General features: G+C 42.2%; 1 protein-coding gene across 3 annotated transcripts in view; it reads right to left on the bottom strand.

Moving 5' to 3' along the window:
• Nucleotides 1-2039: 2039 nt before the first annotated feature.
• Nucleotides 2040-19342, bottom strand: part of LOC117358840 (hepatocyte cell adhesion molecule-like) — a 101400-nt gene continuing 84097 nt past the window's right edge. For all 3 annotated transcript variants that reach the window (XM_033940601.1, XM_033940600.1, XM_033940602.1), the window contains 2 exons: nt 7751-7873; nt 2040-3031 (listed from right to left, as the gene is read on the bottom strand). In XM_033940601.1, coding sequence (XP_033796492.1) covers nt 7758-7873 — 116 coding nt within the window. In that variant the 3' untranslated portion in view covers nt 2040-3031; nt 7751-7757. The remainder of the gene's footprint in view (nt 3032-7750; nt 7874-19342) is intronic.

Below are 19342 nucleotides of genomic sequence, written 5' to 3'. Positions count from 1 at the left end.
AGTTACCACCGCTGCCGGCGCTAAAACCTGCGCTCTGCGTTCGTAAAAGAGGGGGATAATTATTATCATTAATATACCACCTACAAGCCTGAAAGCTATTGAAGCAGTGTACATTCAGGAACAGTAGTTTTGGTTTTATCCAGACAACAAGAATGACAAAAGTTAAATCAAAATCAATAAAATGAAATACATACTAAAAACAAAAAGCAATGTTTTTTGGCAGACAACACAGGTGTAGCATATATATCTTAAGAACCACTTTTGTCTAGTTTCAGTATTCACAGTCTGAAGTCCGCTCTATTTGTTTCCTCTCGCTCTGCCATCCATGTAGTTATCTGCTTTGCGATGACATTGAAATTTAATAGGTATTTCAGTCTTCCTGATTCCCATTGCACATTTCCTTGTTATTAAATTATTTGCTTACTAGTGTTTAAGTCCGTTACATTAACGGGTGCTAGAATACGTCTGTCTGTCTTTCTTTCTTTCTGTGTCTCTCCCTGCCCCTGTCTCTTTCTTCCTTTCTTTCTGTCTCTCTACATCCTGCTGTCTATCTTTCTTGCTTTCTATCTCTCTCCCTCCCACTGTCTATCTTTCTTTCTTTCTCTCTCCCTGGCCCCCCTTTGTCTGTCTTTCGTTCTGTCTGTCTGTCTCTCTCTGGCCCCCTGTCTGTCTTTCTTTCTCTCTCCCTGCCCACTGTCTTTCTGTGTGTCTCTCTTTCATTCTCGTGCGCTGCCTGCCTGTCTGTCTGTCTCTCTCCATGGCCCGCTTCTGTCTCCCCCCAAAGCAAACAAAGATTGCTCCCTGGCCCCCTTTCCCTCTCCCCCCCACTTCCCTGTGCAGCAGCAGCAGCATTTCCCTCCCACCCTTCCCTGTACAGCAGCAGCATTTCCCTATCCCCCACTTCCCTGTGCAGCAGCAGCATTTCCCTCCCCCCACTTACCTGAGCAGCAGCAGCAGCATTCTCTCCCCCTCCACTTCCCTGTGCAGCATCAGCATAATTTCCCTCCCCCTCCACTTCCCTGTGCAGCAGCATCATTTCCCCTCACACTTCCCTGTGCAACAGCAGCAGCATTCCCCCCACTTTCCTGTGCAACAACAGCTGCATTCCCCCCACTTCCCTGTGCAACATTAGCAGCATTTCCCCCCACTTCCCTGTGCAGCAGTAGCATTCACCCCCACTTCCCTGTGCAGTAGCATTCCCCACTACTTCCCTGTGCAGCAGCAGCAGCAGCAGCAGCATTCCTCCCTCACTTCCCTGTGCAGCAGCAGCAGCATTTCCCCCTCCCACTTCCCTGTGCAACAACAGCAGCATTTTCCCCACTTCCCTGTGCAACATTAGCAGCATTCCCCCCAATTCCCTGTGCAGCAGCAGCAGCAGCATTCCCCTCCCCCCCTACTTCCCTGTGCAGCAGCAGCAGCAGCAGCATCATTTCCCCACCACTTCCCTGTGCAGCAGGGTAGCAGCATTTCTCTTCGTCGTTTCTGGCCGGCTCCCTTACTGGTTATTTTTGAGTTTGAAGCCACCGCCGCCGTGGCTGCTCTCACGATCCGTGCCTGCATCAGAAGCCTTCTCTCTGACGTAACATCAGAGGCTTCTAATGCAAGTGCAGCTCTTGAGAGGCGCCACCATCATGGCTTTGAATTCAAAAATAACTTTGGCAAGGGACTGAAGAATAACTTCAGTAAGGGAGCTGGCCAGACCGCGGGTCACAGAATAGTACCCGGGGAGCCTGTGTTAGGGGGGATGGAAGGTGTCGCCGCCTCCTTGCGTCCGTGCTTAAGGTGCCTCCGCATGTGCAGTAGAAGGAGCCAGCGTCACCGAGGGAGGGCGATTAGGAAACCACTTCTGGCTCCTTCTACTGCGCATGTGTGGCACGGAAGTACAGATCAAGGACACAGGGATCACGAAGATTGAAGTGTGCATGCACGCTAAGGGTTTTATTATTGAGGATGCTGATACCTCTGATTTGAAAAATGAAATTTTAAATTATTTATTAACACAAACAGGAGAAAGACAAGGTGGATGTCCAATCACCCAAATTGGGTCATTATTTATTTTATTTATTTTATTTTTATTGAAATAATTTACAAGCAATACAACCTGTGTAAGCAAAATGACAAGAAACAAATAAGATCACAATATGGAAATTATTAAAGATCAAAAAGTTGTTGTTTTTTTTCTCCTTAGACCTCAACATTTAAAGGGGGAGAGGTCTTAATACATGGGACCTAAATATTAAAGAAACAAAAATTAGAATGAAAAGTAAAGGCTTAACGGCTTTACAATGGCCCCTTAAATTATCAATTATATCCCTTTATTACCCCCTGGTGATTTTCTTTAAGTCCAGGAAAGCTCTCAAATGGTCTGGAACAAAGAAAATGTATTTTGTCCCCAAATATCAAATTGGGTCATTATTGAATTGTACAAACGTTAAGAGTCCCAATAAGGATCCCTGTTTCGGTGCTACTAAATAGCGCCTTCTTCAGGGAACACTTATTTGTTGAGTACCGTCCATACATATGCTGTGGAGCCAAAGCTGGGCAGTCTGTACTGAATGCAGGGATCCTTATTGGGACTCTTTTAACGTTTGTACAAGTCAATAAAGACCCAAGACAAGGGGCTCTTCTTTTTGTGCCAAATTATTTATTAAAACATAATACATTACATCTTCAAATTAGCCCAGAACAATTCACATTAAAATTAACAGCTGATATAAAAACTCAAAACATGGGAGCAATTGGATGCCTATCAAAAAAATTCCACAAATGTATTTATTTTATGCTTATTTGATAAAGGTCAATAAACAAATTAGAACTTTGCACGAACAAAAATATCTTAAGTTCAGTTGGACCATCAGTAATTAACCTCATTGCTGATTTCACACCACGCTTCTCATAGGTCCATTTGATAAATGCAACATGAAAGGGCATTTTCAAAAGGATGCCTAAGTCCATAAAAGTCCTCTCGATGTCCAAAAATCCATCCCTCTCACAGCTATTTTTGAACAGGGAAAATGGTGGAATTTCCTATCTAAAAATAAAAGAGAAGGATGTTGTTGTGTGGATAACATCTAAAATGGATAGCCATTTCGAAAATGACACATCCAGACTAAGAATGGTGAAAAACCAGGGCCAAGAATATCTGCCTGACAACATTTGTACAAAAATGGCTAGACAGACATCGCTGCAGAGCAGAATGGCCAGTGCAATGGACTTTGAACACTGGCACCCAGGTACAAATTCCACTGTTCCAGAAACAGAAGAAACCCTACTGTACCTAACTATATACCATTATAATAGTCTTCAGGCCTGCATGAGTCTCATATAGATATGTTGGTACAGTAGGTATTAGTTTTTGGAGGGCTCACTTTTCTACTGAAAGTTAAATAAGATGGAATTTGGACAAAGGTCCATTTGTTTACAGTTCGCTGCACCAACCACTAAGCTATTCATGGGACCTGTTTCTGCTCTTGTCAGGTATGCCCATATTACCTGAAGCTGTCATAGGGCCTGGTATGCCCCTTCAATTTCATTTCTTAGGGTGGTAGAAGAGGGACAGCATCCACTGGGGATTAAAGAGGTGTAATGCCTTTTTTTTATTTTTATTTTTTAACTGTTCAGGCCTTTATTTGCTGTCATACACCATGTTACTATGTGTTTTGCTGCCTGATTTTTAGCCAGTATTTGGAAGGGTCATGACTAAATCTTTGCATTTATAGACTTTCCTGGTTCTATACCATATTACTTGGTCAACACATATAAAATTGATATACCAATAAGATTATCTGAATCTAGTGGTAATTCTACAAGTTGTGGTGAATAAAACTGTTCTTTCTTATAATGTTATCACAAATAAAAGATGCAGATCTTTGTTAACAGTTACTAGAGAAGACTGTTATATGAATACATGGACTTAACATTCACATACAAAGCAAATTCATCTAAGGGTAACTTTACCTGCGATACCTGCGATTCATGCCTTAATCCCTCCAGGGGTCTGCTCTGCTGCTCAATCAGAGCACCTTGTTGTGACTTGTATGTTATTGAGAAAAAATGCCCTCCTTTAATCACTGTTTATTTATTTGAATTTATTAACTGCCTTTATGAAGAGATTAATTTAAGGCAGAGAGAGAAGAAAAAAATGCTGTGCAGGGGTGGGGAGGGGAAAAATAGGGAGATTGATCCAGGACAGAAGGGAGTGAGGATACTGTATAATGCGAGGGAGGGAAGAGAGAGGGAGAAATGTTGGACCATGGTAGGAGGAATCAATGGACAGCAACCAAAGAAGAATTTGCAGAAGACAGGAAAGAAGAAAAAAGAGAAACTGGAACTAACTTGATGGGTAACCAAATCTCCAGACAACAAAGGTAAAAAAAGGAATTTATTGACTGAAATACTTTAGCTTTAGGAAATGTATATAGCAGATGTCTTTGTATTGTGTTGTGTTCAACAGAAAATGAAATGCATCTCTGGTTTTATTTCTCCAGTGTTGAAATTCTTGCTGACTCTAGCTGGTGGAGATCCCCAAGCACCGCCAGCTGGGGACCTCCTCCAAAGGTAGCTGGAACTCACTTCTACCAAGCATAGCAGTCGCTAGCAGCATCCTTGAGCCACTTAGGTACCACCTGTGGCTTAGGGAGGTTGCTGCTGCCTGCCAAGCTTGGTAAAAGGGATCTTTGGTCACCTTCAGAGGAAGTCTTCAGCTGACATAGCTTGAGGGTCCTCATCAGCTGGAATTTTTATAATAGAGGCTCTGGCAGAGAGCCATTTACAAAGTATGTGGTCTTACCAATTAATATTTCCAAATTAATAAAGTGTCTTTGTTTATTTGTAAATTGGTCTCTACCAGAACCTCTAATCCAGTAGCATAATTAAATCAAATAACTACTTCTGAAGTTTATGGGGACTGCCAGGGACAGATTCAATTTCAGCAGGGATCGACAGGGATGGATTTGATTCCAAAGGGGATGGGCTTGATTTCAGAGGGACGGGTGTAATTTCTGTCCCTGTATAACTCTCTCTTCCATACCCAGGTGTGGAGCCAGATTGACATGGGTCTAGCCAGTTCTTTTCAGTTAACCAGCTGGTTGTTAAGTTGCATGCAGACTGTCCATTCTATAAGTTTTACCAGGAAAGGAATATTAGAGACTACCGTAGTCAGTAATTTTCGAGCTTGTCCTTATCAAGAGAGCTCTTTTTCAGTAGGAGGCGCACCATATCTATTTTTAGAGATGTTGGCAACTGCCCTTCCATAATTTTATTTGCTCTTTCAATGAGGCCTATGCTTGCTTGTTTCACTATCTTTGCTGGACAGGGGTTGAGAGCGCAGGTTATAGGCCATAGGCCTTTTTTTGTGTACATCGTGCCTTTCATGGTTATTTCAAGGGCTTCCTCTGTGACTTGGTTGAATGAGTCCCAGATGGCTGTGCATGGGGGGAGGGTGTGTGTGGAAAGAATCTTCATTAGCTGGCGGGAGTTTTGATGGGACTGTCTGCAAGTCTTGATGGAGAACTTTAATTTTGTTGGCAAAATCATTGCAAGTTAGTTGTGATTGGGAGGGCTAGTTCTGTTTGGTTTGCAGTAAGCCATTCACTATTTTAAATAGTTGCTTGGTTGAATTTGCAGCTTGTTCGATGTTTTCAGAGAAATATTGTTTTTTGACTGTTGTTAAAGCCTGGTAATACATTGCCGTGTGTTTCTTACTGATGAGCCTGTCTTTATCTAGATGAGATTTTCGCCATCTTCTTTCCAGTTGACATCCTTGGCATTTAAGGACCTATGGTTCTGGGGAGAAACATGGGGAGCATTTGTTTATAGAGCATAGGACATTCTTTAGAGGGACCATTTTTCCTAATGCCGTTGTTAAGCATGTAATCCAGATATCAACCTGTTCTGATACTGTCATCATCCTTTCATCTACTTGGGTATAGGATAAGGCCTCTAGGAAGTTATCATCAGTTTTTTTTAATTTTCCTTCCAAACTTTAGTTGGGCCCATTTTTTAAAAGTTGTCCTTCATAGAAAATTTAATTAGAAAATGATCAAAACATGATAGGGATGTTATCTTGATGCCACCAGCCTTGAGTACAACAATTTCAACTCCTTTGCAGAATACTAATCCTCCCTTTTACAAAACCGTAATGTGTTTTTTAGCACTGGCCCATGGCAGTAACAGTTCCGACCGTTGGAGCTGATACTGCCGCAGACAGCGCTTTTATCAAAGTGGTCTTTAATTCTTTCTGGAAGATGCTGTAGGTCAACCTAGCGGTATCGATGAGATAGCCTAGCCATGATTGCTGTCTACCAGGTTGAAACTTGTAAGTTCTGTCCAGGAAGGTTCGATATCTGCAGCCAGCAATTTTCGGGTATGCAAACATGTTGTGGTTTCTGGTAGATCTAATGGGGGAATAGAATTCAAAGTGAGGTAGAAGGTAATTGGGGGCCATGTTATGCTGTTTTATTCCAATGGAGGCTCGTGTTCTATTTAAGTTGGGTTGTTTTTGTTAGAAGATCTTGTATGGTTTTGCTCCATTCTACCTGGTTAATAGATTTTCTATAGCATCGTACAAACAAAGTCGAAAATCTCACGCCTTGTTTAATTTTCCTTCAGTACAGGGCTGCAAAAGTAAGAAATTTCTTGACCATACTTTGGCATTTCAGGTAGCTTCCCATAACAAAGAATTTTGATTGTTATTGCTAACTGCTTTTTCCTACAAACACTTTAGAACTCAACTGAAAACTTATCTTTTTTCAAAATATTTGGTTAAATAATTTATTCTGTTCTTAATGATATTGTTCATTGTTTATAGTCTTTTGTAAACCGCGTTGAACTTACAGTTAATAAGCACGATGTTATGTTATGTTATGTAAAAACCTGCAGAAATTGCAGCTAAAATGAACCCACAAACATTTACACCTGTTTGGGAATAGATATAAATGTATGTGCATCAGCAACCTGCTTACACACATACTTTATAAACAATGCATGCATTTCGTGACAGGGAGGTTCACCTCATGGCTACATCACTGTTTCATGTTCCACTTAAACTATACACGGAAATGTTTGCACAAAGATTGCAAAAAAGTACATACTTTCTTATCAGTGTGGGGTAATTTCACAAGATGCTTTTTACGCACATAAAAATCTTACATAAAATTACCATGTGTGTATTTTTATAAGTGCATGCATACATTGTAACTGCTCCCCTGCTTTGCCCAAACTATGAGCCAATAACTGAAAGGTAAAAGAGTATTTATCAGGTATATATCTCAGCTTTTAGATAGAGTTTTGGCCAGTCATGGGTTTTTAGCTTCTACTCCAGTGAATTTTGGTATTTATAATCCTGCCTCCTTCTTTCATTTCCAGTCGGCCTACGAGTACCACAATATATAGGGTAGGGAGTGGAGAGCAGTATAGGAGAAAGGGGTGTCAATTTTTATCCGAGAAACTGGATCCTTCTTTAGTTTTTTACACAGTCCGCTGAGCTAGCCACTTCCCTCAAAAACATTTTAAAACCAAAGTAAAATTAGCACATATTTCCCTTTCTAATTTCACTTCCCATTTCTCACCAAGTGCTGAAAAAAAAAAACCCCCAAGAAAAAAAAAATATGACAACACTGATGCTGGGGGAAAAAGATTCTTTTCGAATTTGGGGCTTTTGTTACTGGTGCAAACTATTTTGAAGGCCTTTGTTCTCTTTGCTAAATAATATCTTTAATAAAATGAAGGAAATATAAGATTATATGCTTACGACACTGTTACTCTTTTGGCATGGTACAGAGGCAGCCAAGGATCAAAGCCAGGCCAGTTACCAAAAAGACCACGCTTCCTCCGATTGCCGATTTCATGATACAGTGGTTTAGACATTCTGGCCCTAAATACAAAACAGGAAAATAAGTCAGCAATGCCACAGAGATATTGTTACATAATGAGTTCTGAGAAGAGATTTTGCTGGAAAGTCTCTATCGAAATAAAGGATTGGTTTGTGAGAAGACATGCTCATTGTCTCTTGGGGGAAAAAATTAAGTACATAATAGGGCCTGTTGTCATCTCCTCATGCAAATGTGCAAAAAGAGGGAACTTTTAGAAGGGAAAAGCATCAGATGAGAGGGAACTTTCCTCCTTCTGTATGGGCAGAGGGAATGCTGAAAATGTTTTTCTTTGTGGGAGGATCCTTTTGAGATCCTCACTAGTCCAGGCTCCAGTATGCTCTTGGATACAGGAACATATTATTATAGTATACACTTCTCCCTTCGTATTCGCGGTTTCAGCATTCGCAGTTTTGATTATTCACGGTTTTTAGCTTGCTGGCTCCTCACCCCCAAATTACATCAGCTTGCATAGAGAAAATCGCTGATTCCTAGCACTTTCCTCACCGTGTTTTGCCTCTCCTTCAGGAACAGGCCAGGTCTCCCACTATGTTATTTGCGGTTTCACTATATTCATGATGGTTTTTAATAGAAAACAGCGAATAACTTATGAAAAAGTTATTTGCGGTTTTTCTGTATTTACGGTTCTGTTAATCCCCTATCACAGTGAATACGGAGGGAGAAATGTAGTGAGGAACTGCAGCTGATAGTGCTACATCATCCCCTACTGGGATGGCTGCAGTGGTTCTGCCTAACCCTACTACTACTACTATTTATTATTTCTAAAGCGCTGAAAGGCGTACGCAGTGCTGTACATTTTAACATACAGTAAATGGTCCCTGCTCAGAAGAGCTTACAATCTAATTTAGACAGGACATTTCAGGGTTGGGGAGATTATGGTAGAGGAAATGATACCGTGGATATAGGTACCTGACAGCAGTGAGTGGGAGTTAGGAGTTGAAAACAGATTCAAAAAAGTGGGCTTTTAGCTTGGATTTGAATACTGCTAGGGAGAGAGCACAATGTATATAAGCCAGAGACCCATAAGGTATGGGTGGTTCTTTTGGTTGTAGTAGTGAATTTGCTAGAGGCAGTAGTACATTTCTCAATGATCTGCCTTAGGCTTTTATTTTTTTAATATATTCAGTATGAAGTCTCATTTCAGTTTTAAGTTATTGCCCGTTCATGAAATGCATGTGAAAGTCAAAGGTTTTACTTACCCCTCTGGTTGATGGCAGAAGGAGAAGTAAATTTAGGAGCTTGAGCTACAAGCAAAGGAGAAGCATCTAACAGGAACTTAACTATAGGAAGAGGTATTGTGGAGCAGTGGCATACCAAGGGGGATGGGGACAGTCTGCCCTGGGTGCAACCATGAGGGGTGCTGCCTGGGTCGGCGTCATGGTCCGGGAACGTCGCTGCTTTGCCGGCGTCAGCCCTTCCTCTCTGCTGGGTCCTGTCTTCACGGAAGCAGGAAGTAGGTGGGACTGGCAGGTATCCAGCCCTAGCCGCATCCGGGAAGCCACCGACCTGAGCCTGCCGGGCGTGCGAGCATCGCTCCTCCCCCTCCCCCCCCCAGCCACCTGGGAGAGAAAATCTTCTTTAAATTCAAGCGGCAGTAACAGCGCGCGGCCGTTTGGCATGCCGTCTAAGGCACACGGCAAAGGCACGTGTGCCTTAGCATGCGCCTTTGCAAAGCGACAGCGCGAAGAGACTGAGAACGCTGATCAAGAAAACACAAACTACTCTAGCAGCCAACTCACTAGCCCTGCAAAGAGCCCTCAAGAGAGCATAGTTGCAGTCCCAGTCCAGCAGGGTTGAGAGGTTAGGAGCCGCCTTCTTCTCTTCTCCCCTCCAGACTCCACCGCTAGAAGCCACTTCAGGCCCTAACTCTACCAACTCACCAGCCCTGCAAAGAGCCCTCAAGAGAGCACAGCTGCAGTCCCATCCCAGTAGGGTTGTGAGAAAGGGAGCCATCTTCTTTCCCCTCTCCCCCAGACTCTACACCAGAAGCTACATCAGGCCCTAACTCTACCTGACCCAACAGTCCAACAACCTCTTCACTGCATAACCCCTTTTCATATGCCTAGGCGCCTCCATCCCACTCCAACCACCTGCCTAATATAGCGCTAGCCATTTCCGGAGCCACCACCTTGCAACCAGCTCTCAGGCTGAGGCAGATCTTCCCCCTCACACAAAAACACAATGACACACCGCACAACTAAACTAATATAGGTCCTCTTACTGCTCTCCCTGCTCCTAACAAACTGGAAAACAGCAGGTTATTACATATCACCAATTCCAGTTGTGACAGAAACCTATAGACAAGTCCAACCATCCAGGAAACTCCACTTACCCAGAAATCTGATAGACTACCCAAGAGTTACCCATAAAAGCATCCCTCCCATGTGGGGAAAAAGACCATCTCCCAAGCCAAGGACGACAACACGCAACCCCAATCCACTACCAAGAAACCTCCTCCACCCAAAATGTACCTCCGATCCTCACACAAAGTACACCTCAATAGCCTGTGCATATATGAACATAAGATCGATTGGCCCAAAGACAGACCTAATAAAGGACTGTATAGTTAAAGAACAGCTAAGTTGTCTGTTCCTAGCCGAAACCTGGCTAACCTCCGACTCAGACCCCTGCATAACTGAATTCTGTCCCAGGGGATACAAACTAGAGATGATCTGTCGAGAAAAAAAGCGTGGGGGAGGACTGGCCATCTTAGTCAAAAACAACCTTAACATAAAAGTTCTAGACAAATACTCTACTCCCCACTTGGATCTTCTAGCCTGCCAAATATCCGATGATACTCTCAAGGGCACCTTGACCTGCCTCCTCTGCTACATAACACCAGGAAAATGGACGCCACAAAACATGAACTCGAAGATTTCATCTTCCAGAACTCTTTAACGTCAACACATAACCTACTCCTTGGAGACAGAAACCTCCACCTAGAAGACCACATCTCTAAACAAGTATACTCTCATACCTCAAAACACTATCCTACCAAATACTTAACCCCCAACCCACACACAAAAAAGGCCACCAACTTGATATTGCTGCATACATGACCCAACACCCCAACACACCAGAAATCCACATTTCAAATGGGGCCTGGCACCCCTCCCTCTGGTCAGACCATTACAAATATACCTTCAACATCAACTGGGTTCAATGCAATAATAAACATGAACCCCACAAAACTTCCTTCAAAACCCGTCAAAAAATCGAACCCACCACATTCTGGGACAAAGCAGACCCCGCAATCAACTCCATAGACCCTAAAGAATTCATATGTCAATGGCGTACCTTAAGCAAAACAATCCTGAATGAGCTAGCACCAGTAAAATCAAAACACAGAATCAGCAGGCCTTCTGACAAATGGTTCGACATCGAACTTCTCCAACTCAAAAGGCACTGCAGACAACTGGAAAGAGACTGGAAAAAAAAGAACCAAGAACACACTAAAGTAGCATGGAGAAGCCTAAGTAAACAATACAAGATCAAACTTAAGGAAAAACGAAAAGCTTACTACTCCAAACTGGTAGACTTGGAGGCCCTAGACACAAAAAAACTATTCAATCTAGTAAAAAACCTCACTGATACCAAACCATTCCTAGCCGCACTAGGAAACAGTCCACCATCAGCTACCCAACTAGCAGACCACTTCAAAAACAAGATCACTACAATCAGGACCACCTTCAACAACACATTAACCCACCTCGACGAGATAATAATGTACCCTGCAACAGGAGAAGCCATAGCAGCAGACAGGACCTGGACCGACTTCCCAGCAGTACAATGGACTGATATGAACCGACTCTACAAAAAATACAGCCAAGCATCATGCGACCTGAACAACTGTCCCACATATCTGATAACAAATGCCTCCCCCAAATTTAGAGCTAGCCTCATGCAATGGATACAAACCACGCTCACGGAAGGTCTATTCCCACAGGACCTAGGAGAGATCATAATCACCCCAATTGTGAAAGATCATAAAGGCCCAATAGATATCCCCTCCAACTACAGACCCATCGCTTCAATACCAATATACGTTAAACTAATGGAATGTCTAGTTGCACAATACCTCACTAACTACCTGGAAGACCACAGCCTACTTCACTCCTCACAATCAGGGTTCAGAACCAACCATAGCACGGAGACATTACTAGTAGCTCTACTAGACACAGCCCGACAGCACCTTAGCAAAGGAAGAATGATGTTGATAGTCCAACTTGATCTCTCTGCTGCATTTGACCTGGTAGACCACACCATACTACTACAGACACTAGAAGCCATAGGGATCTCAGCCAGGGTATACAACTGGTTCCAAGGATTCCTTACATCAAGAACATACAGAGTAAAGACAAATGATCTTAAATCAGACCCCTGGTCTAACCCCTGTGGAGTACCACAAGGGTCACCACTGTCGCCTATGCTCTTCAACCTCTTTATATCCTCCCTTGGTACCACTCTAGATAACCTAGACGTAACATCATTCAGCTACGCAGACGACATCACCATACTCCTCCCCTTCGACTCACCAGATCCCACTTCATCAGATAAACTGAAAAAAACACTAGAAGCAGTGGAAAAATGGATGATAGACCACAAATTAAAGCTGAACACGGACAAAACAAAATTTCTATTGCTTGAAAAGGACAAAACTAAATCCATTACAGAATTAGAAATAAATGCCACCAAATACCCTATACAGTCCGCTCTCAAACTCCTAGGAGTGATGATAGATAGATGCTGCACAATGCAGGTCCAAATCAACAAGACTACTCAGAAAGCATTTTTAACCATGCGCAATCTACGAATAATAAGAAAATTCTTCGACAAAGAGCAATATAGGCTCATAGTCCAATCCCTAGTCCTAGGTCTAGTGGACTATTGCAATATCCTCTACCTACCATGCCCCACAAACATGATAAAACAGCTACAAAATGTACAAAACACAGCCCTCAGATTGATCTATTCACTAAGAAAATTTGACCACATCACCACAGCCTACCTAGACTCACACTGGCTACCTATACAAGCACGAATTCAATTCAAATTATACTGTCTAATATTCAAAGTAATAAATGGCACCGCCCCCACTTACCTAAACAATCTCCTAAACCGGAACCTCATAACCAGACAAAGGAGAACTCAGTCCCCATTTACCTACCCCCCATTCAAAGGTACTCAGTGCAAGAAGATGTATGATAACCTACTGGTGACGCAAGCAGCGAAACTTGGCCCCTCCATCTCCAACTTGCTGACAGCACTGAGCGACTTCAAATCATTTCGAAAAGAAATCAAAACCTTGCTTTTCAAAAAATTTATCCAACATCATAACTCTCCCCCTTGTCCATCCCTTTCCTTGTAAAGTTCCCCCTCAAAGTCTCTACCACTCTTGTAATTTCTCCTCAAAGTCTCAATTATATAAACAGCTCCGTAAATTGTAATATTCCTGGAAATGTCCAGTTATCTTCTGTTGTAATCCGCCTAGAACTGCAAGGTACAGGTGGAATAGAAGTCACTAATGTAATGTAATGAAATGGTAGAGAGGAAGGTCCAATGGCTGCTGACAAAGAAAGAACTCACATGCCTTCTGAGCCTGCCATCTAAAGCAGCATCAGCAGTGGTGGCAGTGAACAGGTTTCTTGTGGCCCGGCCCACCGATGCCTTCCCCCTGCTACGTTACTGATGACGCAGTAGAGAGAAGGCCACAAAATGTCAGATCTCATGGTGGGGGGGGGGAGTAAGTTGGGTCTGTAGGTGTTGCAGAGGTTGGATGGAAGGGAGGAATGGAAAACTTCTATACAAGGGACTTGGAAAAAGGGATTGAAAGCTGCTCCACAGGGGGTTAGGAGGGAGGAATAGAAAGCTGCTGCACAAGGGGGGGGGGGGAGAGAGGAGAGAGGAAGAATTGTTGGACATGGGCTGGAGAAGAGGAAGGGAGATGCAACAAAGAGGTAAAAAGGGGTAAGAGGGAGAAATCCTGTTTATGGTGGGGAGGAGGGAGACATGCATGGAGAAGAGAGAGGGAGAAATGTTGGCCATAGGGTGGAGGGCAGGGAGAGATGGTGCACGGAAACAGAGAAAGAAATATTGCACATGATAATAGAGGGGAGGAAGGGAGAGATGCTGCATGGAGGGAAATAGAGACGTTTGACCCAGGGCACAAGGCAGGAAAAGAGAGAGAGAAAGATGGTAGACAGTGGGAAAGAAACAGAAATGTTGGATATGGCAAGGGAAGAGAAGGTAGAAAGATGGATGGTGAGCACAGAGAAAGAAGAAAATGGGCAGGAAACCCTGGCGAGCGAGTTAACAGAAACCAGAGCCTGGAACCAACATGATTTGAATAACAAAGTGACCAGACAAGAAAAGGTAGAAAAATAATTATTTTCTATTTTGTGATTACAGTATGTCAGATTTGAAATGTGTATCCTCCCAGAGCTGGTTAGGCAGCAAGCATGGGCTAGGACTTAACAGAGAGAGGAAATGTCATTTTTTAAAATTTTGTTTACACCAGTGTTTTTCAACCTTTTTATACCTATGGACCGGCAGAAATAAAAAAAATTATTCTGTGAATCAGCATCACTCCTTGGACCGGCGGTTGAAAAACACTGGGCTAAGTCATGGGCCAGACCCTGCCCATCTCTACCCATTGTCCACCCCAGACCCCGTCCCCATAATAATACTAATTGCACCTTGCATGTCCCTTGCCTCATCTGGAAGCCTTCCCTCTAACGTTGCAATGTCAGAGAGAAGGCTTCCGGTTCAGGCGCAGGATGCCCGTGGCTTTGTGCACTGAATCAGTTAGGAAGAGGGAGCTGGCTCGAAGACAACGCCGCATCGATCGCACCGTGGACTGGCGGTTGAAGAACACTGTTTTGGGCCTGATGCATGTGCTGGCCCTGTGGACTGGCAGGAAATTTCTGTGGACTGGCGGTTGAAGAACATTAGTTTATACCACATTGTCAGCATGGGGTTAGAGAGGTTGTAATCCTATGTAATGTTATATTGAACACTGTGAATGTTTAACTGTAACCTGTTCGGAGCTCTTTGGGGAGGATGGGCTATATAATAAATAAATAAAATTATTAAAAAAAAAAAAATTTTATATGGGGGGGAGGGATGTTAAAAATGATCAGTCCCGGGTGTCACATCCCCTAGGTACGCCACTGGAGTAGAGAGAGTCTGTGTAGAAGAGGATCCCATGAAAGAGGGAAAAATCCTGTGAAGTTCAGACAAAAGGGAATAGATTTGGCAAAAGAACTGACAAGCAGCGAAAGGGAAGCAGAAAGCAAAAAAAAAAAAACAACCTGTGGAACTGATGATCTTGTTAAAAACTTTATTTCAACAAGGTGCAAAAAATAACAAAATAAAGTATTCACTAACACAAAGGATCACCGAAACTGATGGAGTGGTAAGATGTCATGTTATCCTGAAAAGGGATTTACTTGATTCTCTACGACCTCTGGAAAGAAAAACTTGAGTATTGCGTTTACTATTAAGCCTGCGGCAGTCAATCCTTTCTTTTAAACAACAGCTGCTGCAGACTTCCCATACCAAGATGTTTATCACCAGACTCTACCTGGGGACAGGTACCTGGTATAAAGCAGCTGCCAGCACTTATCCAGGTACGAGCAATAATAATAATAATAATAATAATAATTTTATTTTTATGTACCGCCCTACCACATAGTTCTAGGCGGTTCACATAAAGTACTAAAAATACATGAACAGTGAATAAAAATACAAAGTCTAAAAACAACTAAAATTATACAATAATTGAATAAAATGCATTAGAAAAATAGTAAATAGATAGATATTCCTTAAAAAGTACAGCTGTAAAATATTCAGATCAGTGGTGTAGCCAGAGGCGCCTTGGGGGCTTGGTAACCCCTCACTGTGGCTCAGGCTCCTTCAGACCTGCAGTATCTGTTAAATGACTGGCTGGGATGCTGAAGCCCTGCCAACCAAAGAGATTCCCTGGCTGAGCCACTTCCCTCCTCCTCGTGCTGCTTCAGTAGAGTAGATGATGACGGGCCTCCAGCCACTGATACTGGGACTTCTCAAGCATGCTTAGTCCTTGTGTGAACTGAGCAAGCACGAGGGGTACCAGCACTGGTGGCTGGAGGCACTGGGCACACCACTGACTCTTTTTACTGCAGCAACACGAGGAGGAGGGGAGCTTCTCACAGACGGTTCACCACTGAAATTTTAAACCAGATATCTTCTATTATGACTCAGAACAGTGGACAAGTAATTTCAAACTGAAACAATACAGAAAAGACCAAACTTTTTTTGGCTAGTCCCAACGACAAATTAACAAACTCATTGCTTCATTTTAATGGTCAGGATTATCCAATTATTAAATCTATCAAAATTCTGGGAGTCACATTAGACTGACTTTTAACACTGGCAGAACACACATACTTAGTGGTACAACAATGCTTTTTTACATTGTGGAAATTAAGAACCATATAAAAATATTTTGATCCTTTATCATTCAGAGTACTGGTGCAGGTATTAGTTTGATCTATTTTAGACTATTGTAACATCATCTATTTAGAAGCACCCAATAAAATTCAAAGGAAATTAAGGATAATTCAGAATACAGCTGTTCGATTGATTTTGGTTTAAAAAAAAGAATGACCACATTAGTCCATATTATCGTTTACTTCATTGGCTGCATCTGCTTTAAGCTGATATCGGGATTGTCTCCAGCTTACCTTTTTCCTCATTTTGTGTTGCACAGACCATCAAGAGAAACTAGAAACTTCTACTTATTTGCTTATCTAAAAATTAATGAGTGTAGATATAAGGCTTTCTTAGGTAGGACCCTAGCATTTCAAGCTGGTAGCAACAATCTTGTTAGGTAAATGTATTCAGCAAGCTATGTTATCCTATTGCTTTTCGGAAATTAATTAAGACCACTTTGTTTGATAAGTTTATTACTTAATGAGAGTTTTATTATTGAAATTCTATTTTACAAATATTTGTATTTTTTACTGTATTATTGTATTTTGCTGATTGTCCAGCTGTTTTTAGTTTAAACCGCCTAGAACTTTTGGTAATGGTGGTATAAAAGAATAAAGTTATTATTATTATTATCATATGCACGCAAGACAAATGCACACAGGACAATTGAGTGCAGAACATTTACATGCAGGACAAATATGCATAGGATATTGCATGCAGCGGATATAGATTTTACCGGGATACCTTATTTTGCAAACTCATCTTGCAGGCTTTGCCAGCATGTACTCTTTACCTTCTATTCAGGAATAATCTTTGCTGGCATTCTGTCTGTTTCCTTCTGGGTTGGATTAGCTGTTTCCTGCAAAGGGATTGATTCTAAATTTTGGATCCACCCTCAAGGCAAGGAAGGGGGTGGGGAATATATAAAGTGCATCACTATTACCGTTCTGTGCATCTCATCTGTGAGAATGGAGAAGAAGCAGGAAGAATGTGGGCGCAAGCCCAATTTCTCAGAGAGAGAAGTGCTCTGGCTCACTGAGCTTTCAGGCCCTCTGTCAGTAGAAGCTATAGCGAGCATATTACATAACTTTAAAACATTAAACCCCATTCTATATTACGTTCTAACTAAATTAAGGATATTATAATATGAATATACCTGGAAATGTAGAACTTCTAGCGTTCTCACCATCAACAATACCTGCAATAGAAATAGTTCTAGCGAGATACAACTCACCAAGACCAACACCTGCAACAGACAAAGTCATGCAGAGAAAGAAGGGTGTGTTTTTCTCAGTATGTATAAAAAGCACTTACGTAACCATAGTAACGAAAATGCACTGACGTGACCCAGCGGTGTACCTTTCCTCAGTACGTATAAAAAGCGCATATGTAACCATAGTAACAGAAAATACACTCACATTACCCAGGGCAATGGAAAATGCTCATTCCAACATGTTCCTTTGTGTGAGCAAGTCACGTTCATATGTCATACGCGTCGTTCACGTGCGTATGTCATGCGCAGAGTTCGCATGTGTACACACATTTGTTGCGTGCGATTGTCATGTGTGCGATTGACATGCCTGCATTTGTCTTGCACACCATTGTCATACACGCATTTGTCCTGCACAGAAATATCTTGCACGCCATTGTCTGCGCAAGATTGTCTGCGTGCTTTTGTCTTACGCGTGTTTGACTTGCCACCGAAGAAGGCATAGACTGAAGACCAACTTTAGGGCCTTCTTCCCTGTTTATGCCCTGGCTCCCAAATACCTAACGCCAGCCCTGATCTGGATAGTTATCCAGTTGGCTGACTAAATATCACCACTAACTGGGTAACTTCTGGTTCCTCCCCAGTCTGCTCCTGAATTGCCCTAACACAGCTTAAGATAGTACCAAGATGGTCTGACCAGATATACAGTGGCATTATCCAGATAATGCCATTGAGAATCAAAGCATGGTTCCAGTCAGTGGGATTTATTTAGATAGGATCTATTTGTAATGAAAATTGAATTTAAAAGAAGCATCAACTAAACTATTTTGCCAAGGTACTTATAATTCTAGACACTCCTTTTGAATATATACTGCATTGGACACAACTGTGAGTGCTAATATTTTATTATAATTACTGTTAATGAAGCATATATGAGTGTGATTTGAAAAGTTTGGTAAAAAATCAAGTTAAACAAATATTTTTCTTTTAAAACAGTTATATTTCTCAACAGTCTCCTTTGAGGGCTATGTACTTAGTCCAGCAAATTTTCAGTTTTTCCATCCCGTCAGAAAATTATGGTTTTATCAAATTAAAAAAATATTTGTTTAACTTGATTTTTTACTGAACTTTTCAAACCACCCTCGTACACTTTATTCTAATAATCACCCAGGTGATTCTTAGAAAAACCAGGTCTTCTAAAGTCAAGGGTAGACGATTAACTGATATATTATTATTTATTTCCTCTGGTTCTCTTCCCTCTGATGACCATTTCTCTTCTCTACCCTGCTCCCATGATGACCACCATTTCTGTCTTCTATCCTGCCTCCTGCAGTAACTGGCCATGCACCATCCTCCACCCTCCATTCCTCTCCCTCCAACCACTGGATCTCTCTTCTTACCTCGTCTTGAGGAGATGGTGCTGTGCTGGTGCGAGGCCTTGAGTATCTGTGCATGCTCAAGGCCCCATGCATAAGCACATCTCAAAGCCTTCAGCATGTGTAGATCCTCAAGGCCCTGCACCGGCCTAGCACATAACCTCGAGATAAGATAAGAAGAGAGATCGAGGGGAGATGGAGGGTGGAATAGAGAAATGCCAAGGGGAGGGATGGATGATTATTGGGGGAATTTTGGTTTGGTTTTAAAACCAAATGTTATGGTGTTTTGGAGTCTTTGAAGCAGGGGGTTGATGATTATTGGAGGTGGGCAATTATTAGAGAGAATAAGTTATATTATATTAAACATAAACACAATATACATTAGTATTATGCAT

This window comes from Geotrypetes seraphini, chromosome 4 (genome assembly GCF_902459505.1).
Source record: "Geotrypetes seraphini chromosome 4, aGeoSer1.1, whole genome shotgun sequence".
NCBI classification, from domain to species: Eukaryota; Metazoa; Chordata; class Amphibia; order Gymnophiona; family Dermophiidae; genus Geotrypetes; species Geotrypetes seraphini.
Note: the sequence above shows the minus strand (reverse complement) of the source record. Positions and strands in the feature narration are given on the sequence as shown.